The sequence below is a fragment of the Propithecus coquereli genome, unplaced genomic scaffold (genome assembly GCF_000956105.1).
Source record: "Propithecus coquereli isolate 6110/MARCELLA unplaced genomic scaffold, Pcoq_1.0 Scaffold1, whole genome shotgun sequence".
Taxonomy (NCBI): Eukaryota; Metazoa; Chordata; class Mammalia; order Primates; family Indriidae; genus Propithecus; species Propithecus coquereli.
Window position 1 is genome coordinate 7,224,184 of NW_012133857.1, and position 26,493 is coordinate 7,250,676.

The 26,493-nt window shown below is 49.7% G+C and overlaps 2 protein-coding genes across 3 annotated transcripts in view; one reads left to right on the plus strand and one right to left on the minus strand.

The window, feature by feature from the left end:
* Positions 1-26,493, plus strand: part of FYCO1 (FYVE and coiled-coil domain containing 1) — a 77,826-nt gene that overhangs the window by 29,852 nt on the left and 21,481 nt on the right. For both annotated transcript variants that reach the window (XM_012637993.1, XM_012638002.1), the window contains 7 exons: positions 250-2,676; positions 3,724-3,816; positions 4,394-4,512; positions 6,349-6,516; positions 8,879-9,028; positions 9,885-10,096; positions 12,545-12,689. In XM_012637993.1, coding sequence (XP_012493447.1) covers positions 250-2,676; positions 3,724-3,816; positions 4,394-4,512; positions 6,349-6,516; positions 8,879-9,028; positions 9,885-10,096; positions 12,545-12,689 — 3,314 coding nt within the window. The remainder of the gene's footprint in view (positions 1-249; positions 2,677-3,723; positions 3,817-4,393; positions 4,513-6,348; positions 6,517-8,878; positions 9,029-9,884; positions 10,097-12,544; positions 12,690-26,493) is intronic.
* CXCR6 (chemokine (C-X-C motif) receptor 6) lies at positions 19,745-24,708 on the minus strand. Its single transcript, XM_012638026.1, has 2 exons — positions 24,654-24,708; positions 19,745-21,459 (listed from the first exon to the last, which is right to left on the minus strand). The coding sequence occupies exon 2, from the start codon at positions 21,436-21,438 to the stop codon at positions 20,410-20,412; it is 1,029 nt and encodes a 342-aa protein (XP_012493480.1). The 5' UTR covers positions 21,439-21,459; positions 24,654-24,708; the 3' UTR covers positions 19,745-20,409.

The window sequence follows — 26,493 nt, forward strand, 5'->3', positions numbered from 1 at the left end:
AGGCCATATGGGAAATGTAAGTCCGCATCTCATGGAGCTCACACATGTGGCTTTGGAATGTGCTGCTGACCTCCTTGTGGCAGACACTTTGAGCAAAGGGGTTCTGGCCCTTTGAATAGCTCTTTAGAATAACCTTAGGAAAGGCAATGCCTGTATATTTACTTTTACTCTCATTAAACTCTAAGCTTTTCTGAGTAGCCATGTAGCTTCATCCCAGAGCCACTTGACTTTTGTGTTTTTCCTCCCCAGACTCAGGAGATGGCCTCCAACTTTGACCTGAACAGTCCCCTGAACAACGAGGCACTGGAGGGCTTTGACGAGATGCGGGTGGAGCTGGACCAGCTGGAGGTGCGGGAGAAGCAGCTGCAGGAGCGCGTGCAGCAGCTGGACAGAGAGAACCAGGAGCTGAGGGCAGCTGTCAGCATGCAGAGGGAGCAACTGCAGATGGAGAGAGAGAGAGGATGCGCCCCAGCAGAAGACAGCATTAGCCTCACTTGCATGGCAGCTGAGCTCCAGAAGCAGTGGGAGGTCACCCAGGCCACCCAGAACATGGTGAAGGAGCTGCAGGCATGCCTGCAGGCCCTGGAGCTGGGTGCAGCAGAGAAGAAGGAGGACTACCATGCCGCCCTACAGCGGCTGGAGTCCATGCTGCAGCCCCTGGCGCAGGAGCTTGAGGCCACACGGGACACACTGGGCAGGAAGAACCAGCATTTAGCCAATATCCCAGACTGGCTGGCCATGGCTGAGCAGAAGGCAGATATGGCACCAGACACAAAGGGGCAGCAAGAACCCATTCCCAGTGACTCAGCCCTGGAGATCCAAGAGCTGGGGGAGAAGCTTCGAGCCCTAGAAAAGGAGAACACCAAGGTCCAGGAGCTCAACAGACAGCAGAGTGCCCAACTGGAGCATCTGGCCAAGGAGCTACAGCTAAAGGCAGAGGCCCAGGCCAGCCTGGAGTGCCTGGTAAAAGAGATGGCCCCACTCCGGGAAGAGCTATCTGGGAAAGGGCAGGAGGCAGCCCAGCTCCGGCAACAGCTACAGGAGTCACTGGCCCACTTGAGCTCCCTGGAGAAGGAGCTAGCGGAGGTGAGGCGGGAGGAACAGCAGCAGCAGGAGGAGAAAGAGCTGCTGGAACAGGAGGCCAGGTCTCTGACCCGGCAGCTGCAGTTCCTGGAGACCCAGCTGGCACAGGTGAGCCAGCATGTGAGTGACCTGGAGGAGCAGAAGAAGCAGCTTATACAGGACAAAGACCACCTGAGCCAGAAGGTGGGGATGCTGGAGCAGCTTGCTGGGCAGCCAGGCCCAGAGCTGCCCGTGGTGGATGAGAAGAATGAGGCTCTGGTCCCTCTGAACTCCGTGCTGCAACAGGCCTGCAAGAAGCCAGAGGAGGAGGAGAAGGACCTGCAGGAGGAACAGATGGACAATACCAAGGTGCAAGGGTGCAACCAGGAGGAGGAGCTCCGGCAGGCCAACAAGGAGCTGGAGAAGGAGCTGCAGGAGGTGCTTGGGCGCAACCAACTCCTGGAGGGCAAGCTGCAGGCCCTGCAGGCTGATTACCAGACACTGCAGCAGCGAGAGGCAGCCATCCAGGGCTCCCTGGCCTCCCTAGAAGCTGAGCAGGCCAGCATCCGGAACTTGGGGGAACACATGGAGGCAAGCCTGCTGGCTATCAGGAAGGCCAAGGAAACCATGAGAACCCAGATGGCAGAGAAGGAGGCCGCCCTGCAGAGCAAGGAGGACGAGTGCCGGCAGCTGCGGGAGGAGGTGCAGCAGTGCCGGCAGCTGGCAGAGGCCCGGCACAGGGAGCTCAAGACTCTTGAGAACCAGTGCCACCAGCAGACCCAGCCGATTGAGGCCCTCACAGCAGAAAAAGGCCAGCAGGGGCTTGCCCCCCACCAAGATGATGCAACCCATGAGCTGGCATCCCAGCAGGCCCTGTCTCAGGCGCAGCTGGAAGTCCATCAAGGGGAGGCCCGACGGCTGCAGGCTGAGGTGGCGGACCTCCAGACCAAGCTCTGGGCAGCCCTGGATGACAAGGACAAGGTACAGAGCCAGCTGAGCGTGGCTGAGGAAGTCCTGAGGGAGCATAAGACCCTCGTGCAGCAGCTGAAGGAGCAGAATGAAGCCCTCAACAGGGCCCATGTCCAGGAGCTGCTGCAGTGCTCAGAGCGTGAAGGGGTGCTGCAGGAGGAGAGGGCCAGTGAGGCCCAGCAAAGGGAGGAGGAGCTGTGGGCCCTGCGGGTGGAGCTGTCCCAGGCAAAGTGTAGCTCCAAGGAAGCCCAGCTGGAGCACGCTGAGCTGCAGGAGCAGCTGCACCGGGCCAACACAGACACAGCCGAGCTCGGCATCCAGGTCTGCGCACTGACTGCAGAGAAGGAGCAGGTGGAGGGGGCATTGGCCTGTGTTGCCCAGGAGCTCCGGAACTCCAAAGAGGTGGCCTCAAGGGAGCGAGAGGGCCTAGAACGCCAAGTGGCAGGGCTGCAGCAAGAGAAGGAGAGCTTGCAGGAGAAGCTGGAGGCAGCTGAGAAAGCAGCCAGTTTGCTGCCTGGCCTGCAGGCCCAGCTGGCCCAGGCCGAGCAGCGGGCTCAGAGCCTCCAGGAGGCTGCACACCAGGAGCTCGACACCCTCAAGTTCCAGCTGAGTGCTGAGATCATGGACTACCAGAGCAGACTTAAGGTAATCCCAGCTTTAACTATCCGGGCTCTGTTCATCTCCGTGGGGCCTGGTGGGTCCATGGGAGGATACCCATTTAGCCAAGAGGCAGCTGAGGACCAGAGAACGTACTCAAGGGTGAGGCGAACACCCCATGGTTCCATCCTGCTGTCACAGCTCACAGTAGCATCTTTCTCTCTGTGGGAATGTTAGGAGTAGCATTGGAGAGTGATGCCTTAGCCCAGAAGTCAAGGCCATTACACACAGAAATTTCTAAAATTAGTAACCAACATTGAAAGAGCAGGATGTTTACAAATTCACTTCAGGAGCTTCTTTTGAACTCAGAAGATCTAAAATCCTCATCCCCATGTGGCAGCAGTCAGCAGGAGCTCAGTGGTGGCTGCCCACTTTAAAGGAGGGAAGTATCCTCTGGGTTTTCCCTTATGCTCGTTTATGTACTCGCCCAGCCCCTTTGGGCGTGGGAGTTTGAGGGCCCTCCTTAGCCTCCAGAGCCATTGCAGAGTGCCAGCCTGGAGTCCCGTCTCTGGGTTCCTGATGAGTGAATAACCAACCCCCTCAGGTGCTATCCTGATAGCAGCATAGGAACTGACTCAATTCATTTTTACAAGGCCCTAGGGACAGACAAGTTTGTGAGATCAGCAGATGCCACATGCCTCTGATAGTGCACAAAGGTGAGGGATTAAGAATAGTTGAGAGTGAGGTTGCCAGCGGGATGGCTTGGGGCTTGATTTCCAGCACTTGTCACTGTTCTGTCTGCTTCAAGGTCTCTGAGGCAGCTCCACCGTGCTGCCACCAACATACCTCCCGACCCAGTGCCACCCTGCCCTGTGAAACTCCATGGGCTCAGGGCCACTTTCTCCTTTGTAGAAATTAAATTCTAAGTTTAGGGACCAAACTAAGTCTCTTCTTAGTAAGCTTGAAAGTATTTTGTTACCAATAAAGCCCAAAGCTTGTTGAAGAGAGAGCTTGTTTTTTTCCATTTAGGTGATGGGACTGAGGGAGTTTCACAGCAAGGACTCAGTTTTATGATCGTCTTCTTGTCCTCTCCAGACTTCCGGCGAAGAGTGCACAAGCCTCAGGGGCCGGCTTGAGGAGCAGAGCCGGCAGCTGGAGGCCGCAGAGGGGGCTGTGGGGAAACTGAAGGTAGGCCCCAGCCAGCGTGTGCACCTGTCAGGGAGAGGGCCTCTGGTGTGGTTTTTACTGGAACATTTAAGAGTGCTCCCTGCAAGGCTCCCAGTTCCCAAGCTGGAGCTGTCCTCATTTCACCTTTGTAGACAACCTGAATTTGTACCATGACCCCCTCCATTCCCTGGACAACTGGCTGGAGCTGCCAAGTACAGAAAGGAAATAAGTTGTCCTCCTTGGCCCTTTCTGTAAACGTCCTCTAGCCAGTGATTCCAAACTGAGAGGATCAGGGGAAGCTCTGGTCCCACAGTCTTCACAGTAGTGACTTGCTCAAGTGACCCCTATCCCCTGCCTCCCAACCTCCAGCATCACCATGGGGATTCCTATACATGCCACCTGCCAACTTTCAGAATCAGTTGCAGCTGAGGCCCCACAAGTATAGAGCAGAGGCTCTTGACCTCTCAAACTTGAAAGAAAATAGCCCTCCATTTAGAAGTGACCCAGCCAGATGGGGCAAATGGCACACCAGTCACTTTATGGTATCGCGCATGGGCTTCTGCAAGCTGAGTGTCTTCTCTCTGATGTCCTGTGCCAGGCCGCCCAGGCTGACATGGAAGAGAAGCTGAGCTGCACCAGCAACCATCTTGCAGAGTGCCAGGCCACCATGCTGAGGAAGGACACAGAGGGGGCCGCACTGCGGGAAGACCTGGAAAGGTTAGTCACACAGTCCACCCACGCGGCCAGCGGTAGTCTTCAGGGAAGGGGTGTTCGGTGCAGTCATTTAGAAAGTCAGCCACTCATATTAACTTTAGGAAGTCCTTTTGCAAGAAAAACCGCAAACCCAGAAAGTGCTTATGCCGGAAACATACCACAGACAACCTGGCTATCTGCCGATCACAACCTATAGATGACGGAAGCACCTTTCTCTTAATTCAGTTTTCTTGTCTCTGGCAGGACACACTTCAGTTGAGTAACTGCATGCTTTGGAAAACCTAAATTAAAAATTAGGTCATAATAATAATGATAACAATAACAGCATATATTTAAATAATGCTTAAAATGTGGCAGGCACTGTTTTAAATACTTTGCATAAATTTACCCATTTAACCCTCCCAACAGTCCTATGAGGAAGGTATTATTTATCCCCATTTCATAGACGAGGAGAGTGAGTGTGCCGAGGATCAGGATCAGCCCGTCTTTGTGCAGACTGTCTGGTGCTGTGTCGCAGAGAGCAGATGATGCTGTCACCCCTTTCATCATGTCTAGAAGTATGGTCCCTACAGTGCTGTCCTGTGGCTTGGGGACACCATGTGGTGATGGGGCCCAGCTAGTCCAGCCAGGACCTGGTTAAAACAGGTTTAGCAAGGAGGAGCGGTTGCTGGAATCAAACTGCACATGTGCCACCAGCAAAGACAGGCATCCCACGACTTTAACTTGATTCTACTCACCCCTTACTTCTTCCTACCAAGTACAGAAGGCTCAGCAGGAGATCTCAGAGTATGTTTGACATTCAATAACCTGGACTCATATAATTCTTCTCATCTGACCCTTCCAGTGTTTGGATTCTGTAGGGCCCTGGCTGCCAGGTCGTGTTCACCTCCTGGGTTGGGGACATTAAATAAATGCTATAACAGTGGCTATTTGTAAGGTCTCAGAGCATTTGTTTTAGCTGCTCAAAGTTGCACAATCCATTTGACCACGATTGGATTTTATTTTATTCAGTGTTAGTGTGTATGTGCATGCATGCCCATGAGATCGTTTTGGTGGACAGGGTCTAGTAAACAACCTTCTGACAACTTTATATGGGACATAGAAGGGCTACATTCGGTATAAATTAATCTGTCTCTCTGCAAGGCTTCTGCATAATGGGGCTTTTACTATGTCATGCAGGGCCATTCTTAGAAAACCACTATTTTAGGGGGCAGCTGAGCTGAGAGTGGAGTGGGCAAGGTTGAGGAGGTGGTGAGGTTTACCCAGCCCCCTTGCAGCAGACTGAGACATCCCACAGAGCCCCAAACAGAATTCCTTGGTCCTCGGGGATCTGTCAGATAGAACAGCTCTCGGTGCAGATGCAGATGGTGTGCCTGCTGTGGGCCCAGCATTATGCCCTACGTGTAGAGTCCCAAAGGCACATGGAAGACAGGTGCTCCTCTCTGTGGCCACCCCCAGAAAGCCATACCTCTGTCCTTCCTGTCTTGACTCCTTTCTTCTCCCACTCCCCCGCTCCTCCTTCTCCCCATCACCAGCCTGTGAGCCTTGCCCATCAACTTCCTCTCACAGCCTCAGTCCCTGTCCAAGAACCAAGGGGCACAGAGTTTAACTCACCTGGGATGCCTCTAGCAATGTGGGGTCAACCTGCCCCCCCAGGATGCCCCCTTGTGTGGGGTTGTGTGAGGGGAGTCTCAAAGCCTAGGGAATTGCATAACCTGTGAGCAGATAATGCCGAGGGGCTCCCCCACTATGAGGACGGCAGCTCCCCTCCTTAGATAGAGGCCCACCAGGGAAGCTGGAAGTCATGGCTGATCAAGAAAACTTACCACTCCTCGCCAGGACCCAGAAGGAGCTTGAAAAAGCCACAGTGAAAATCCAAGAGTATTACAACAAACTCTGTGAGGAGGTGACAAACCGGGAGAAGAGTGACGAGAAGATGCTTGCTGACCTGGATGATCTGAACAGAACCAAGAAGTACCTCGAGGAGCGGCTGATAGAGCTGCTCAGGTGAGTGCCAGCCAGACCAGAGCTGGGGCTTCTCTCCATGGCTTGGTTTTTCATTAAAGAAACACGACTGTCCTTGAAAGGACGCTCAGGGAATTTCCCATGCTCTTGCCCCTCTCATGGAGCCCTTTTCTCCTTCTCCTCCCCCCCACTTTCCCCAGTATCCAAGGTCCCAAACTCAGTGCCTTCAGGGACCAGGCAGCAGATGTAAATGGGAAGTGGGCCAGGGACTGGGGGACACAGCTGGGCTCTGCCCCTGCTGCTCGTTGCCACATCAGCACTGGGCCCAGAGCTGCCAGACCACCTTACTTCTCAAAGGAAGGTGGAATCCTGGACTTTTGTGTGAAATGTTGGCAAGTCATTCAAAACTTTTTAAAAAAACATTCGCTTATGGAAATTTCCAGATATACAAAAATAGAATCATGTAATGCAGCCACGGGTACAACAGTGCTCAGCTCAGGGCCAGTCTCTTTTCATCTGTAGTCCCATCTGTTCATCCACCTCCCTGCATTATTTTGAAGTAAATTCCAGACATAATGTCATTTTATCCATAAATATTTCTGTCTGTGCCTCTCCAAGACAAGGACTCTTCATGTTAAACAACCACAATATCATTACCACACTCTAAAAAATGAACTACAATTCCTTAATACCATGAAGTATGTAGTCAGTTTCAAATTTTCCAATTGCCTTATAATTTCTTCATGGTTTGTTCTAATTGGGATCTTAATTAGATCCATACATTGCAATTAGCGTTGTGTCTCTTACAGTCTCACGTTTCCCCATCATCTCCCTAACTCATTTTATTTTCTTTGTAATTTACTTTTGAAGAAGCCAGTTCATTCATCTGGTTGAGTTTCCTACTACCTGGGTTTTGCTGATTACATCCCCATGGTGTCATTTAACATGTTAGTCCATCCCGTGCATTTCCTGTGAGTTGATAGTTAGAACAGTGGTTCTCAACCCCAGGTGCACATTAGAATCACTAGGGGAACTATTAAAAAAATGCCCATGTCCAGGCCCTACCCAGACCAACTGAATCAGAATTGCTGGGAGTGAGACCCAGGCACCAGGGAGCCGGAGTTGAGAACCATTGCTCTGCTAGCAGCTTGCTCAGACTCAAGTTCAAACTTTTGGCAAGAACACTTCATAGAATTGGTTTATAGTTTGGGGTCTTTCCTTCCAGAGGCACGTAAGATCTGATTAGCCCTCCCTTTGTGATGTTAGCAGCCGTGGATCAGGAATGCTAAGATATACTAATTCATTAGGAGTTGCAAAATGTTGATATTAACATTATAATTAATTTGAAAGTTTAAAAACCCTGCCCACATGTCATCAATATACAGACTTAGAACTCAGAGTTCTAAGCTCTGAGCCTAGACGTCTTTCTGAGGGGTGTGATGGAAAAGCCCAACTACTGACAATATTTCCACATTCTCAGGGCGTGGGCACCTGGCCTCATGGGAACAGAAAGGTCAGGTGCTATGGACCAGCTGGGAGAATGAGGCTGATCCAGAGAATGAGTCTTTCTGCTTCCTGACAATTTTAAGTGTCCTTGAAAAAGCCAATCGATTCCATGTTCAAGCTTTTTTATTTAAGAAAAAGGGTCTGTGGTTTATTAGGAGTTCTTGGCTGGTGATGGAGCCAGTCTCTTTCAGGACCGGAGTGGCTCTGATGTCACGTCACCAGTGGCTGAGGTGCAGCTGGGCCACATTAACCCTCTGCATGATGTCTGGGGTTCCATACAGGAAAGAATGAACTTTCTGTGTCAGAGAACATCAGCCCAGGACGTGCTCATTAGCAGCCATGGGGAAGCCACTCTACACATCCCCCTGGTGCGTCAGGCACATTTGGACACTGCCAGACCTTTCTGAAAAGACTCACACTTCTTCCAGTCTGGCTTCCTGGAGTGACTTTACCATCTCTCTGAGGAGCAGAAGAGGTTAACATCTGATCAGATTTTGGGATTGGGAAATCTTTGTCTTCTGCAGTGATTAGTTAGTTGTTACTTGAACAAACCGTAAAAATATAAAGGGCCCGAGCACATTAAGATCTGGGTAGAAAGTACGGTCATGGTCCTTGGCTTACCACACACAGACTGGCAACATGGCAGCACACTTTAGCTCAAACTCCCAGTGGTCATCGGCACCGTGTTCAGATGCCTGGGTGGTGTGTGGCCCTGTCAGCGCTGGCAGCTCTTTGCAGTTGACAGAGACTTCTATGGGCGCATTTCCAAAGTAAAAGTGAATTGTCTTTTGATTTAGGAAATTTGATAGCAATTTTTTAAAATGAAACAGAGATAATTCTATTGTTTTCACAGATTCTTTTTTTCTTTCTTTTTTTTTCTAATGTGGTTTTGTCCCAGGGACAAGGATGCTCTCTGGCAGAAGTCAGATGCTCTGGAATTCCAACAGAAGCTTAGTGCTGAGGAGAGGTGGGTTGGGGACACCGAAGCAAACCACTGCCTGGACTGCAAGCGGGAGTTCAGCTGGATGGTGCGACGGCACCACTGCAGGTCAGCAGGCAGCTCGCAGGCCAACACTGAAACCTTGGCAGGACTCAGGACCAGAGCAAGTGGCTCTGAAATGAGCACGCTGGGATAGGTGTTGGTACCATGGTTGACTGTCTAGGACTAGCACGTTGCTTTTTGGCTCTAAGGGAACCAGATGAGGAGAGTGTATTAGCTGGGGTCCTAGGAGGACACTCAGGGCTCCCTGAAAGTAGTTAAATACAGAGGTGTGGGCAGAGGTAAGGGGACCCACAGGGATATGCCGTATTAAGAGTTAAATACGGAGGTGTGGGCAGAGTTAAGGGGACGCACAGGGATATACCGTACCCAGAGACCAGCAACTCTTCAGCCATTCCTCAGCCTATGGAGACTGGAAGGGAATGGCATTACTGGAACCCAAGAGCTGGACCCGAAGCTTCACTAGAAAAGGACAGGCAGTGCTACGGGTGCAAAGACCCTTGGAGGGCACAGAGAAGGATGGGTAAATGTGAGTCCCAGGCTGGGCAGGGGCAGCTGGCAATGATCAGCACAGCCTGTGAGGATCTGTGTCTCTTAGAGCCATAGCCCCTGAGATGTGGGATGCACACCTACAGCTTGGTGCCAGGGAAGGTGGGCTTAGCCATATACTTTCTCTCCCTGCCTCCCAGGACCCTAAATAAACTCTCCCACTGAGCTTACCGAGGTGTTCTTACAGGAATCTTATGAAATGGACTATGGCCACTCTGTAAAGTGGGGGCAGAGCCAGGTCTAATGAGAGCCACGTGGCTTCCAGAGCCCAACACAGAGCCCAGTCCTGGTGCTGAGCAGATCACATGAAATCACAGTGCATCATCCTAATAGCCTGGGCTTGTTTCGTTCCCAGGATATGTGGCCGCATCTTCTGTTACTACTGCTGCAACAACTATGTCATGACAAAGCACAGTAACAAGAAGGAGCGCTGCTGCCGAGCCTGTTTCCGGAAGCTCAGTGAAGGCCGTGGCTCCCCTGATAGCACTGGCTCAGCCACTAGCCAGGGAGAGCCCAGCCCCACAGTGTCACCAGCCCACACTGGACCCCAGCCCACAGGAGGCCAAGGTCAGGCTTCTGCTACTGCCTACTGTGTTCTCTAGGTGCCACCCCTCCCTGTTGTGGCTAGTCAGCTCTAACAAGCTTAACTCAATGTTTTCTAAGCTGAGATACTAAAGAGGTGCTAAAAATATATTGTCACCAATTTGAGGCTTTCTTTTTGATGTAATTATGATTGAAAGAGAATTGAAAACGGAATAACTTTCTTCTGTTGTGATTCAGTGTGATTTAACGTGAGGTGTGTGTACCTCTTAACACACATATCACCAGTGAAATACACCCCACACTTTGGAAAATACACCCCACACTTTGGAAAATGCCATCTACCAGAGATTTAGCCCTGGTATCCGCTCTCTCTCCCAGCATAACCCAAGGCCAGGAGTTGTATCTGGAACCCTTCACATCCTTCACCCTCACTTTCTTCTTGGCCAAGGAGACTGTATGCTCCTTTGTGTCCTCACTCAGCCCAGTTAAAGGAAGCAGACTTTGGTTCCTGCTGCTCTGCTTCAAGCACACCCTAACAGACCAGCCCAGGCTGCCCTCTGGGGCATTGGACTTTGGATGTAGAGCACAGGGAGGCAAAGCCGAGATGGCACAGGCAGAAGTGGGTCTCGTCTCTGCTTCAGCCTCACTGCCATCTGCACTTGGACCTGTGAACTCCTCCTTGGCCTCTGCCTGGATGCAAGCCAACCAGCCTTTAGAAATACTGATAATTCCTCTTTTTTTTTAAGTGGATCACCAAGGAGGTTGGCGGGGCCCATGATTTTACCAGGTACTAGGAACTGCTTAGGATGGGGGCTGTACTTTGCACAGCATTAGTATACCTTCTTTAAATCTTCTGTCCATTTTTCAATTTTATTTTTAATTTTTGAATTTTGAGCATCCCTTATATATTTTCGATGCAAGTTCTTTATCAGATATATGTTTACAAGTATTTCTCCCAGTCTATAGTTTGTCTTTTTATTTCCTTTCAAAGAGCAAAAGTGTCTTTCAAAGAGCAGAAGTTTATAATTTTGATGAAGTCCAATTTGTCCATTTTTTATTCTATGGATGAGTTTTTTTCTTTTTTTTGGTGTCATATCTTAACCCAAGGACTCAAAGATTGTCTCTTGTTTTCTCCTAGAGGTTTCATAGCTTTAGGTTATACATTTAGGTCTGTGATCCATTTGAGTTAATCTTTGTGTAGGGTGCAAAGGATGAGAAGACATGCATTTTTTTTATATGGTTGTCTGGTCTCAACACCATTGATTGAAAGTCTATTCTTATTTCCATAGAATTGCCTTTGCACCTTTGTCAAAAATCAATTGACCTTATATGTGTGAGTCTATATCTGGACTTCCTATTCTGTTCCATTTATCTGTATGTCTGTTCTTTTACCAATACTGCACTGCTGTAGTTACCATAGTTTTATAAAGCATCTTAAAATCAGGTAGAGTGAGTCCTACAGTTTTGTCCTTTATCAAAGTATTAGCTATTCTAGGTCCTTTTCAATATAAATTTTAGAATCAGTTTGTCAATTTCTACAAAAAAATTCTGGTGATATTTTAAGTGGGATTGCATTGAATCTCTAGATCAGTTTGGAGAGAATCGCCATCTTAATATTAATAAAATTGACTCTTTCAATCCACAACATGGTATAACTTTCCATTTATTTATATCTGATCTCAGTGGACATCATTTTGGATCCCTGTTGCCTTCTTTCCCTTCCCTCTGCCAGCCTTAGAAGGCAGGTTCAGGAGTGTGGCCGGGTCTATGGAAAGAAACCAATCCTTGGTCCCATTTTTCAGCCTATGCCTTAAGCTCTCCATTTTGCAGACTTGAGATAAGAGGAGGAACGTTCCTTCTAAGACAGAGCCTGTCCCAGTAGTCATGTGGCAGGGCTAGCTGGTAACTTCCAGCTCACATGCTAGCCCAGGGCTTTTCTTGCCCTGATTGACTGGTGGGTGTCCTAGCAACAACAGAGAATGGCACCATGCCAGAGGGCTGAGGTCACTTGTTTTGATTTTTGACATTTCCTGTCTTCTAGTGCTTTTTTTTCTTCTTCTTCTTCTTTTTTTTCTCCTTTTCTTCCCCCCTCAGAACTGCTCTTACATTTTTCATGACATATACTGGAGAGTACCTGTGGCTGGGTGGGCATTCCTACAGTGACCTTCCTACCAAATGTCCTGGAAAGTCGGACACAAGGCCCCTGGTGCAACTCCTTGAGCAGAGGGAGGTTCTTTCCCAGCCACCAATGGACTGGCGGGAAATGCAGGTCAGATAGACTCCTGCTTTCAAAGTGTCATAAATAAGTACTGTCTCACGTCCAGACTGAATAGCTGTCAGTGAGTGACCATTTAAAGTGTGTCCCAGAGGCTCGTTCTGCATAGCTGCACTCCCTTCCTTTCCCCAGGGCCTTCCCCATGCTGTGCATGATGGTGTGTGTGTTTTCTCTCCCGATCTGCCTCTGCTGCCCAGGAGCAAACACAGACTGCAGGCCACCGGATGATGCTGTGTTTGATATCATCACAGACGAGGAGTTGTGCCAGATACAGGAATCCGGCTCCTCCTTGCCTGAAACACCCACTGAAACTGATTCTCTTGACCCAAATGTGGCTGAACAGTGAGTAGAATGTCATCTCCATTTCCTGAGTGTTTGTTGCATGCCTGGCCCCTGTGCTTTCTTATAAAGGACCAGGAAAGTGAGACTTTGGAAGCAGGATTGGCTGTCTTCGCCTAAGGGAAGGTGCCTCAGAACAGTGCTCGGAACAGGACGAGCGCCAGCACTTGGGTAGGTGTCAGTGCTGAGCCTGTCAGCGGGTTCCTGGGAAGTGTCGGTGGCCCCCTGATTTCGGTGTCTCCATTAAGGCCTTTCTTGGCTCAGGCAACTGCATTAGTTTGTTGAGGTGTCATAAGAAAATACCACAGAACGGGTGGCGTAGTAACAGGGTAACAGAAGTGTATGCCCTCACAATCCTGTTGCTGGAAGTCCAGGATCCAAGTGGCAGCAGGGCTGGTTTCTTCAGAGGCCTCGCTCCTTGGCCAGCAGACGTCCACCCTTTCGCTGCCGCTCCACGTGGCCGTCCCGTGTGCGTGTGCACCTGTGTCTCTCTGCGCCTCCTCGTCTCCTCTTCTTATAAAGACACCAGGCAGGTTGGATTAGGGCCCAGCCTCACGACCTCATTCTAACTTAATCACCTTTTTAAAGGCCTTGTCTCCAAACACAGTGACAGTCTGAGGTACTGGGGGTTAGGCCTCCAGCATGTGAATTTGGGGGCTGGAGGGACAGTTCAGCAACCCTTGCTGTGCTGTCCTTGGCTATTGCTCAGAGCGACATGTTGCTCACCAGCCCCCAGGCTCCGGGCCCTGCTCACCTTACTGGGAATGAAGGCAGAGTGTGGCTCACGGCTAATGGAACTGAACATGCCCTGGGGACCCCTGGGCCACGGGGTTAGGGAGAACACTGCAGGCTTACACAGTCCGGGAAGGCTTCAGAGGGGAGCATTCCAGGAAGGAAAGGAAAGAAACCAAAGTCCCAGAAGTAGCAATGAGTAGGGGCTGTCTTGGGGTCAGTGATCGGATTGGGGTCAGTGATCGGATTGGGGTCAGTGATCGGATTGGCTTTGTCCACGAGGCTACAACATGGCAAGTTCAGTTCATCTTTTGCAAACACTAATCAGGCTTGGTAACAATGCCATGAGAAAGGAAGGTTAGATTTAATTGCAGTTGTGTCGGGTAGATGTGTCCTCTCAGAAGTCCCTTTAGCTGCAGATAAACCCACCCAAAGTCCTTAAGTTCTAACAGCAATAAAAATATAGGCAGGTCTGTTACCCTTACCCTGTGGCACCCAAGGGACTTTCCACCCACCTAACCTGCACTTTGCCCTATCACCAGTATCTGATGCTGCTCCTAATCAGTGACCTGCATCCACCGAACCTTCCTGACGGCTGTGAGAACGCTGCAGCTTGCACGGCCGGGGCAGGCTTCAGGGGGACAAAAACATCAGCCACAAGGATGTCCTTTAGTACTTATTCCCCTTGCCCTCTCATTTTTCTAGTGTAGCTATTTTCCAACAAAGTTTATAAGGAGAGTTTTACAAGGGCTAGTTCTTTAAAATATGAACTAAATTGCACAAAGTGCCATCATATTAAAATGTCAAGGGTTTATGCCATGAGACCCATGGGGGAAGGTCATGGCTTGGTGGTTTCTCAGCCCCTGACGTCTGGCTTTAATGCAGTTTCTACAGCAAAGCACTGGCTGTTTAGAAGCTCGAGAAAGAATGTGCGAGGCTCCCAGATCCCAGATGTTTCTTGACCTACTTTCCCTCTAGTTTGGACTTTTTGTGATGCTCTAGCTAACTCACGCTGAGATCTCCAGCCATCTCTTCCTGCCCAGAACTCAGGGGAAGGCTAGGATTGGTCTGTCAGATTGATCATTCAGGATGTCTGCTGAATTGGGGGTAGGATCGGGGTGTATTTAATCTTCATAAGACTGTAAGTGCAAGAACTTTTAGGCTTAAGTGTGTCCCACAACCTGTGCTCCTTGACTAGAGAGTGACTGAACTCACCATGTTGTAGCCTTGTGGACAAAGCCAACCTGATCACCGAACCCAGGACAGTCCCTCTCTACTCACTGCTGCTTCTGGGACTTTGGTGCCTTTCCTTTCCTTCCTGGAATGCCCCCCTCTGAAGCCTTCCCGGACCGTGTAAGCCTTCAGTGTTCTCCCCGACCCCATGGCCCAGTGGTCCTCAGGCCATGTTCGGTTCCATTAGCAGTGAGCCACACTCTACCTTCATCCCCTGGCAAGCCAGATGGGTAGGTGGCCAGGTGAGCAGGACCAGGAGCCAGGGGTCTGAGGGGAAGCCTTTGGTTTGAAAGTGTCTCGCCGCCTCCTGTAGCCTGCATGAGAATGTGACCATCCTGCAGCTCCCTCTCTCCTCACCCCCACCTTCCCCTTTCCCAGTAGGAACAAAAGCAGAAGGCATTCTGACTACTGACAAATACGTGTGTTTTTGGCCTTGGGAAATTAGGAACTGTTCCAGGGAAAGGAAACTGCCAGCGTGCTGGCCCGAGGGCTCTAAGGCAGATCTGGGACTGACCGATGGGAACCTGTAATCCCTGCGTTTCATCTGTTTGGGTGAAGAGCCACCTTCTCAAGTCAGTTAAAAGCTGCATCGTCGGATGCTTTTTTGTGCGTTAGCTAGTGATAAGCCTAAGCATCACCGGCAGCTTTTCTTATATTCTTTTTCTTCCTGAGTTTAAGATCAATCAACAACACCAAGAGTCTGAGAAAGTATGGGAGTTCTAGATCCCTGGATCTGGATAAGGACCCCTGGCAAGAAACTTAGAGAAAAAAAAATAAGCGAATCCACGGTAAGAAGTGATCCAGGAGGAATTAAACACTGTTTAAGTCCAAATCCATGGGGAGAATAAGGCTGCTTGGCGTTGTTGAAAGTGACTGTGCTGAACACCTTCGCTGTACCAGCCGCTCTTACACACGACCTCGCTTAGTCCCCGCGCCAGCCCTTCAAGGAGGAGGGGTTATTATCCCATTTTACAGGGAAAGAAGGTGAGCCTCAGGAGGCCAGATAACTTGTCATGTTATTATAAGTGTCACAACTAGGCTTTGGACCCAGAACTCCTCCCTCCAGTCCGCTGGCTTGAGATTGATTTGGAAGAGTTCCACTCTCTCCTCCCCGTGTCCCATTTGCCCATCAAAAATCTGCCCCTCTCCCCTGCCACCAAGTTCACCCTCCACACACATACACATTCCCAGGGCTAAGGAAGTTGTTGCCCTTGCCCTCCTGGCAGAGATGGGACAGAAAGAGGTCCCAGAGTCCAGCCTGGCAGGGAGACTTGGCAGGATGCTGTGGACCCCTTAAGTGACCTCCCAGTGGTGCCCTGTGTGTGGCTCAAAGCTAGAATGGCACAGCCCCTCACCTCTGGGTAAAGATGATAATCTTCAGAGCCCTCCAGACATGCACACCTCTCCCTCACTCAGCCAGGCCCACCCTCAGCCTTCTCCACTGCCCAGGCATCCGGCTGTTCTCAGGACTGAGGTGGCAGGCAGAGAAGGAGCCAAGCTCTTGTCAGCTGATGAGTCAGGCTGGGAGGTGGGGCAGGGGTGCTGGGCTTTGGCTGCCTTGGCCTCTGCACAGCCTCCCCCCATCATGGCCTCCTCGAGGCCTGGCCTCCCCCACTGGCTACCAGACAAACAGACTGTTTGGCAGTGAAGAGCTTGAGCTCCAGCATCAGACACGCCTGGTCAGATCCCCGGTCTGCCACCTTCCAGCTCCGCAGCTCAGGGTAGGGCACCCCCTGATCTCAGTTCCCCACCCCCTAGGGTTGTCAGGAAGATTAGATGAAAACCCTGTGTGTGAAGCACTGAACCCAGTGCCTGATAGCTGGGGAGGCTTTTGTGGAGTTGTGTTGTTTTCATGGTGTTCGACCCCGAGTCGCAGTGTCAGGGCTGAGCCTTGCTTGTCCCCTGCTGCATGCCAGTACCTTGCACTGCGTAGACCAGTCGTCTTCTCCAAGGAAAATTGCTTCAGACACCTGGATGACACAAAGTGACCTTATACTTGCCTACAGAGACTGTCCCTGAACCCACAGAGCATCTTTCCAGTAATTGCTTCAGACCCGGGGCTTCATGGCCAGGGTGCTCCAGGGGAGCTGTGGTGGATCTGTCGTCACCTACCAGGAGGTTCAGTGCCTGCTATCTCAGAAACGAAGTGAGAACAGGATATGGTGATAATGGTTGAGGTTAGAAAGCCACTTGTGCTTGGGTTAGCCCAGAATCTCCACTTGCAGATGAGTACAGAATTGGCAGGTACCCTGCGGCTTGTCAGCTACATTAACCGTCTCAGTTGCCAGTGTTTGGAGGCAGAGAAAGAGGCTGTTTACTGGAGTTGTAGCCCTATCTCTGTTGCGTGAGCTTTGGCAGGTATTACTTTCTCTGAACTGGTTTTTTCATTTGAAAAATGGGGATGACAAGGCCAGGCCTCCTAAAAAATAGCATTAGTTACCATGGACCAAGAAGGACTGGGCAGCTGGAAGCGGGTGCTGTCTTGAGACCCCCTTGGAGGAGAAAGCCAGAGTGACCACCCTGACCACTCCTGGGCCCCATGCTCTTGGCTCTGCTCCACCCTCCATTAGGGGCAGCTTCAGGCTTTTCTCTCCTATGGCACCATCTCCTCATTCCAGTGTGCTCACTGAGAACACCTGGCCTTCTAGCTCCCAGGTGGCCCCTGGAACCAGTGTCATCCTGCAGTCACCACGTCTCAGATGATGTGGCCATCTGTGGTCTCTGCCATGCCTCTAAATGGGGCTGCGCTCATAAGCACCACGACCACCGCCAGGTATTGGGAACTTGGTGGGGGAGGGGAACACATTCTTTACCACTCCAACCCAGAGGCCACACCAGGGCACTCCAGACTCAAGCAGGGTCCATTCCCAGCCTGACCTCCCTTCCCCAAGTCCTCCCATGTGCCCCGGCCTCTGACGCCATGTGCTGGGGTGTGTGAGTGGAGGGAAGAGCCGAGTAGGGGTGAGAAGAGTGGGTCTGAGGTCAGGAGCTGGCTCTGTCCCACACCTGGGCCCAGTCTCCTCCTCTGTGGAGTAGAGCCTGTGCCTGTAGTTCCTTCTGCTGCCTGGGCTATGGGTGGCATTAGGTCACGATGTGAAGGCCCCTGCCTGTCTCCGGCATGTGCTGCACTAGTGCTTATTGCCAAGCACGACTAGACCCAGGGGAGGGGTTGGGAAGATGGTATCCACTTCAAAGAGCAGAGGTAAGGGCCCAGAGAGTGTGGGGCCAGTGCGTGGCTGAGGAAGCAGGGAAGCGGAAGGAGGATTCCACTGCTGTGCTGTTCCTAGGGCCAGGCAGACAGAGATTGCCTAAGCTGCAGAAGGGCCAGCGCAGAACCTATTCACAGGGCGGTGCGGGAGGGGGCAGCCACGTGGTCGGTGGAAGCCTGGTGGTCTGAGCAGCTCCCCTCTGTTGCTGTGGCCAGGCAGGCCCTGAGCGCAGCCCTTGGAGTGCACTGTCCGTGCCTCGCAAGCACCCCAGGAGGGAGAGCCATCGTGAGCCACTGGTGTAGGTGGTGAACCAGGGCTTGGGGAGGCTGCGTCACTCGCCCAGGGGCGTACGGTGGTGGAGCGGTCACTGAGCACTGTCGGAGTGAGCCCGGAGCCCTGCATTCCCATCACCCCACCCTTCCCATCATCCCTTCCCTCCATGGGGACTTGTGGAGATGCCACAGGGCCCCTGTCTCCTGACTCTTTACGTCTTCCTTCCCACTTAGGCCTCTGTCTCTTGGCCTGGTACGCGGCCAGGAAGCCAGGGACTGGTGGCCCTTCTGTCAGAAGTGCTCCACATTAAGATGAATCCACAAAGGGGTGATGACAGAAACTCCCCTTTAGCAACCAATTAAAAGAAGATAAACATCATCCTCTTCACCCTGAAAAGGGCAGATTTTGTTGTTTGAGGAAACACTGGGGGTCTGTTGGCCTGAGTACAGTAAAGAAACTCTCCTCATGGGTGCGTTTAGGCGGTTTATGAAACAGTAGGTAGGAACCTGTGGGGGGCGCCCCGCAAGGCCTGGCCTGTGCTCAGCTCACCAGCGTGCATGTGGCATGCCACACACCTCTGGAAGGCATGATGCAAACCCTCCCTCGCCTCGCCAACCCACAGGGCTGACACAGAGGGCTTCCATTTTGTGTCACTAGTCTTGTAAAAAATAATAACTTATGCTATTTTTGGACCTTTTTTACCCCAAAATGCAAACCGTGCCAAGTGTTTTGTCTGCAATATCACACCAACCCTGAGAGATGGTACTGTTATGATCCATGTTTCCCCAAAAAGGAAGGAAACAGAGGCTGCTCAGAGGCTAAGAGATTTGCCCAAGGTCTTAATAATCGATGAGTGGCAGGGATTTGACTCTAGTCTGTCCAGCCCCCAAAGCCACACTGTAAAGCCAGTTCTGGCTTGCCTGTCTGCATTCTACTTAGCTGTTGTCAATTGGTTCTCCATATTTTGGTGAGTGATTTTGAGATGCATAAGCCCAAAAAATATCTTTAAGCCTTTTGAACAGATTGCCAGGATCTAATAGATATGCATAAAAGCGTGACATTTAAAACTACCTCATCCTGTGACCATATTATAGAAGCTGAACACACTTTGGGCAGAAGGTTAGAAGCCACAGTGAAAGAACAGGGTTGTTATTACTGATATATTCCATTTCCTTTATAGACCACTGTCCTAAAAGTTTACAATTTTAACATATTTCCTGTGCTCTGAGCCCAGAAGTAACCATTTTTGGTATATTCCAGGCATACCACATTAAAGTAAAATGTGCCTAAGGGTAAAAATAGTTTGGAGACTTTTAAAAAGTTTTATTTATTAGTTGTGAAACTTACATGCTATATAATATATATGTATGTGTGTCAATCTATGTGTATACACATGTATATACGTGTATGTGGCAGGCATTAGATAATTCCATTTTTAAATGAGCAAAGCCAACAAGAGTCCACTTCAAAAATGCTGCTTAGATTCATTATGGTCTCAAACTCTATTCTGCACATTTTTTTTTTAATTTCAGCATATTATGGGGGTACAGATGTTTAGGTTACATATGTTGCCCTTGCCCCCCCTCCCCCTCCAAGTCCAAGCTTCAAGCGTGTCCATCCCCCGGATGGTGTACATCGCACTCTTTGTGTATTTATTTTGCACGTTTTTCAAGCATTCCATGGACCACTGGAATTCTCAGCCTACTCTAATTTGCTCTGGCCCATTTATAGTCCCCGGTACTAGTCCTTTCAGGATGAATCAAAGAGAACATCAACCTACACAACAGTCAAATGCCAAGGCGAGGCAGAGCCTGCTCTTATTCTTGTTGGGTGCCTGCTGGTTGAGTCTGAGCCATGTAGGCCGGCACCTGTGCTCATGGCTGCCCTCGTCTCCACTGCTTGCCCAGTAGTCAGAAGAGTCCTCTGTACTTGGGACCCCAGCAACCGTCAACAGCTTTGTTTGCTCACTTCTTCTTCAACCTTCAGCTCCATGTCCAGTAAAGGAGAACCTGAAATCTTAAGAGTCATACATTAGCCCCTTGGTTTCATCAAGCCCTTAAAAATTTTAGACCTTCCTTTGAGCTTTAGGCATGGATGTTCTAGAAAAGAACAGATTATGTTCGTGTATGAGAAGCAGCGTTCGGAACCAGCCAGAGCATTTGATTACTTCTCCAGGAGAATGCATAAGCTATAAACAAAGCCTTCCTCGTCGTATCCAGAGGACACAGCCGTGCTCCTGTAAATTCCAGAGCAGCTTCTCCAAGCCCCGGCAAGGCCTACAAGTGGAACATGCTGGTGGCCTCCACATTGTTGGAGGCAGAATAAGTCTTGGAATTGTCCTCAGAAGACTTCCATTGATGTGAGACCCCAAGGTAAGGGAGGCAGCCAATGTCCTTCACAAGTTTCCAGAAGTTCTTCCGAAACTTCAGGCCAACAAAGGCATATAGCACAGGGTTAAGGCAGGCCCGCAGGTATGCGATGGCCTCCGTCACTGTGATGGCATAATGAAAGCTGGTCATGGCGTGGTACTCCCAGCTTGTGCTGCGGATGAGCTTCACGAGGTTGAAGGGCGTCTGAGTCAGCAGGAACACAGCCACCACCAGGAAGATGATCTTTAGAGATCTGTGCTTCCGGAAACCTCGAGCATGAAGGAGGGTCTTGATTATAACTGAGTAGCAGACAATCATGGCAAGCAGTGGCAGGAAGAACCCCAGTGTCATCTGGGTGGTGAGAACTACAGTGGAAATCTCCTCATCGTGGTAATCACAGATGAGCTTGTCAAGATAGAGGACATTGCCATAGATGACCTGGGGCAAGGAAACCAGCAGGGAGATCACCCAGATGAGCAAGCAGATGACCTTGCCCCTGATCATCCTCTTGGCCTGCTGGTTGTAAGTCTTGGTGGCCTGAACCACTGCAATGAAACGATCCACAGTAATACAGGTGAGGATGAGCATGGATGTGTAGAAGTTCATAGTGTAGATGCCTAGTAGGGTCTTGCACATGACGTTGCCAAAGACCCACTCGTGGATGCTTGCATAAGCCCAGAAGGGCAGAGTGCAGACGAACACCAGGTCAGCCAGGGGCAGGTTCACCAGGAACACGTCTGTCAGGTTCTTCAGCTTCTGGTACAAGATGGATATGACCAGCACCAGGGAGTTCCCCACCAGACCACAGACGAACACCACCACGTACGTGCAGGGCAGAAAGATCTTGCTGAACTGCAGGTAGTGTTTATGCTCCTGCCTGCTGTCACTGGAACTATTGAAGAACCCAGGGTCTTCATAGTCGTCATACTCCTCCATGGTGTCTGTTCTGATGAACACCTGTAGTCAAAACCCAAGAATCATATGTGGGGCTGAGGGCGACACTCCCCGTCTTCCCACTGTCCCATTGACCACATGTGGGGGAAAATACCCATCTCCTAAACCCACCCACTGGATTTAGGTCCACTATACTGAAGCTAGCCACTTCTGAGGGGAAATTTCTCAGACAGGATAAGGGACTCTTTGTTAGCCCTAAAATTTTCAGGATCTCACCTATCTGGGCGACAACTCCTAACTGACCGCCATACATATTCCATAAAATCCTGCGCTCAATTATTTTGAAAGCAGAAGTCACCCTGTGGTCAAATGGGCAAGTGGCTTGTGGAAGAACAGCACTGCTCATTAGTGGGGAGGGCCTGTCTTCATCCCATCATACCTGACTGCAATTGCCCACCCATCCTCAGCCTTGTCTGTTAAATTGTGAAAGCTAAAGCAGGCACCCCTTCCGGAGGCCCTACTGTCAAGGAGACTCCTGGAGACCATGGTGTTTGGGGGATGACAAGGACTTCTCTGCCTGGGCGGTAAGTCCTTCCTGCCTTTTCTTCCCCTCAACTGCATAGGTTTAAAAAGGCAACTGATGGGGAAGCAAGGCATAGACAAGCCCATGCTGCCCAGCACTGTGGCTGAGCGAGCTTCACGGAAGGGAACTGGGCAGTTCTCCCGTCCCATCCACACTTTGCCCTTTGTCATCTGGCACAGTTTATGACATTCCACCATCAGTGCCTCATTTCCCGAAGACTTCTTGGTCTTCAGGAGTCTCTTAAAAGGTAGATTTTCCCAGAAGGAGACATTGCCTTAGCTTCTGTGATTAGCAGTTTAGGAATTAGGGGCTTCCTTTAATAAATGGAAGACCCGATTGAAACGGGGTGGCAGATGCAGTGAGGCTTGTAGCAAAGACCAAATGACTGCCTTTTTTGCTCAGCACTTCAGCCCTTCAAGATGTCACTTTTCTCTGCCTGTCCCTCTGCCCTGTGACCCTGCAGAGGACCACAGAGAGGACATGGGGTGATGTAACCTGAAGCACAGGAGCAGGGGCAGCTGCAGCATTAGCCCAAGAGTGCCAGCCCTATCCTTGCCACTGACCTGTGGATATTCAACACGTAGCAGCTCGTTTCAGTGGCCGGGGGCCATATCCCAACAGACCTCAAGATGTTTTAAGAAGAGCAGGTGTTTGGACAGAATCTCTACAAGGTTTAGCAAAGTCAGAATATTGCCTGGCCAGACAAGGGCATACAAAAGGTAAGGTCATCTCTCCTAATCCATACAGAAACACTTCGTCCCTAGATGTTGAGTTCTAGCTAGACTCAGCCCTGGTGCCACTGCCTGCCTCGGTCTTTCCTGGGGCCAAAGCACCCTTCTCTCCAGAAAGGAAGGGTCTTGCCTTTGGGGTAAGACTACTCAATAAATAGTCCCTACCCCTTAAACACAAATGTTAGGTCTCTAAGGGTGATAGGTCAGCCAGTAGGCCTCCTGCCCCACAGGCTTTCTGGGGTGTTAGATTAAGTAGGTCAGGTGATGATGTGTATGTTATCCCTTCACATGGGGACAAAAACATTTTTTTTCATCATTTAAAATACGAAACAGGAGGCTCAGCTTTGCTTGAATAACATACAGCTCTCTGTTATTGCTTGACTTACTCTTGCCTTTTTTGTTATCCTCCTATTCCAGCTTCTGCTGGACCCTTATGCTGGCATTGCATGTTTCCTCGGAGGATCTGTGCACGTTGATTTGTAATAATTGGTAAACTTTAGTATTATGTTAGCAGATTGGGACTGGACAATTCTGTGCAGATAGAGTATCAAAAATTACTTTCCCTTCTAGAAAAGGTTAAAAACATTCATTTCTTTATCTTTTATAATCAAAATTCTATGTTGATTTCTGACAATTAAAAAGGTAATACATACAACTTTGGAAATATTGTAAAAGTCTGATAATAAATAATGAAGCAAATTATAATTCAGACATAAAATGGAATATGACTGAAATATTTAGGAAGCACTTTTAATGATTTTGGAAAATGCAATACATTTAAATTGCTCAGAACAGTGTAACACAAAGTAAATAAGCAAAATAAGTATTAGCTAATTACTATTACAATAAATGGCAAAAAGGATATAAAATTCACTGTGATTCTTAACCTTTTTAAGTTATAAACTCCTTTGAGAGTCTCATAAAAACTTCAGACCTTTTCTCAGATAGAATGTACACATACACAGAGGCCTACAATTCTGGGGGTTCATGAGCCCCTTGAAGCCCTCTGCCACATATTCTGTGGACCCTTGTTTAAGCATCCATGATAAACTATAAGATTTTGACTTTATTTTTAAAAATATAGAAAAATGACCAAATTTTATCAGCACTTGGCCTCTGGTTGTTGGAGTTATGGGTGACTTATTTCCTCTCTTCCTTTATGTTTTTCTATAGTTTACAAAGTTTCTGTAGTAGCATATTGATTTTATTGAAAAAAATGTAGATGATAATCTGCAATAATAGTTTGCCTTATAAAATGCAAAAGAAATGAAAACAGAGATTGTTCAGTGAATAAATACAATGACTAGACTCTCCCTATCTCCCTGGGTATGCCTGATTATGCCACTGCTAGCAGGACCATCACCTTATAAACACTTACTGTGTGCCCCAAATTCATGTTCAGCAGTTTTCACATTTCTCTAATTTAACTCTCACAGCAGCAAATGTCAGTGATAGATTTGAATCAAGAGCAGTTGAGGCTGGGTGCGGTGGCTCATGCCTGTAATCCTAGTACTCTGGAGGCCGAGACGGGAGGATTGCTTGAGGTCAGGAGTTCAAGACCAGCCTGAGCAAAAGCGAGACCCCATCTCTACTAAAAAATAGAAAAAATTAGCTAGGCATCATGATGCACACCTGTAGTCCCAGCTACTTGGGAGGCTAGGCAGGAGGATCGCTTGAGTGCAGTAGTTGGAGGTTGCAGTGAGCTACAATGACACCACAGCACTCTAGCCAGGCAACAGAGAGACTCTGTCTCAAAAAAAAAAAAAAGAAAGAAAAAAAAAAAAAAAAAAAGAAAGAAAAAAAAAAAGAAGAGCAGTTAGGCCCTCTCGCTTGGATATTTTGCATCGTGCCCTGCTGCACGCGGGAACCTGACAACCCCAACAATACATGGGGTTAGACTCCCTGTCTTCTTTCAAATATTAAAGAGAAGACAAATGACTCACCAGCAGAGAAGCTTCGTCAGTTTGTTCTAGAGATGAGCTTGCTCTCGAAGCAAGGTCTGCCTCTGCTTCTCTGTGATGTGGTCCATGCTTCCGCTGAGTATTTTTTAAGAGCCCTCGGTTGTTTACTATAAGAGACCCACCCCCATGCCCATCCTTCAGATCAGAATCCACATGACCAACCTGTACCGTGTAATTTGGGGGTGAGAAATATGCTTCAGTGACTCTGATGCCCTTTACCCCTTTCATTCTGACTGCGGGCTTATTCTCTTGGGACCTGAGAGGGTTTTACTTGTAAACCAAAAGGAAGTAGGTTTGGCTCCGATAGTCCACTGAAGATGGTGGCGTTTGTACCTTAAAATTATTTCTTTTGCTAGTCAGACGTCTCTTTGGAATGGCTTGGGTATGGGCCAATACAAAGTCCATGCTATGGACTGAGTTCTGTGTGTGCATACATCCCAACATACACGACAGCTGTTGGGCCTCATAGCAGCTCTACAAAAGTGGGTATTATCCCTGTTTTATAGATGAGAACACTGAGGACCACAACCAAAATAATAGCCTCATGTGTACACAGCTAGTAACTCGCAAATTGAAGATATAAACTCAGGTCTCTGTCATTACTAGACCAATGGACTGTATGGCTTCTAGGCGATGGGTCTGCCAGAGAGCCCGGTGCAGCCCTGCCTCCAAAATCCACACCACTCAGACCCCTTGGCAGGCAGTGCCCACCTGCTCTGTTTGTCCTGGCTGGAATTATCTGGTACCTTCCCCAGTACCTCCTAGTGGAGAGGGCACCAGGTAGAGGTGTGGACTCCGTTTCTGCTTTCCCAGAAGCAGCTACCCTCTTGCCGAGGCACCAGGCCTCCCTCCTTGACTCTGCACTCCTGTTTAGCCTGCTTGCCCCAAGGCTGGTACTCTCTCCCACCTGCTGGGCAAACCCTCTTCTGTGGCTCTTCCTAAGAGCAGGTGTCAGGCATTGGGAGCAGGGACCAGGGGCAGCCCCAAGATCCAGAGACTGACACTCAGGTCTGTTACAAGCCTGGCCCTGTGCTGGGCGCTTCCCATGTACAGCCGTCTAATCCTAGTCACGTACAGATGGGTAAATGGAAGATTAGAGAGATTAGCTCGTTTGCCCAAGAGCACTCATGTGCCGGTGGTCACCCAGGGTCTGTCTGATTACAAAGCCAATGTTCCCTGCCCTGCTCTTCTGAGTATGGAGCTGTCCCAGGCGCCCCTGGTAAAAGATCTAAAGACCTCTAGTGGGTTTTCAGGCCTTTTTTGAATGAACTGGTTCAAACTATCCTTTCTACCAAACTGGTACAAATGAGTGAGGTGCTCTTACGGACATGGAACCATGAGGCCGCGTAGACTATAAACCGATGGACAGATGGATGCAGGGAACGCTGCATGAATGAGGAAAGGCACAGGCTGAATCGAATACTGAGGGGGAGATGAGCCAAAGCACTCATCCTGAAAGAGACCTTTCAGGGCAAGACAGCCATTTAGAGTAAGCCTGCTTGACACTTAGGAATTCTTAAGCTTTGAGAGGTGAGTTTTTCCCAGGGGCAAGGTGGTGTTAGAATGGCCTGAGCCTTGTCCAGCATGCTTGGCCATGCTCTTCTCTCAGCAATCCTGTCTACTCCAGCGGGGGTCGGAGGTGGGGGGAGTGGAGGCCTGCACCTGGCGCCCTCCGTGACTGTGTGTGCCCGCCAGTGTGGGAATATGTGTATTTGAGAAAGCATGGTACATTTAACGTAGCCATTCTCTAATGGAAAGTTCTGCATAGTACAGAAGACTTGCAGCTCAATTTGAGGAACTGAGCCACTCACAGTTTTGGGGT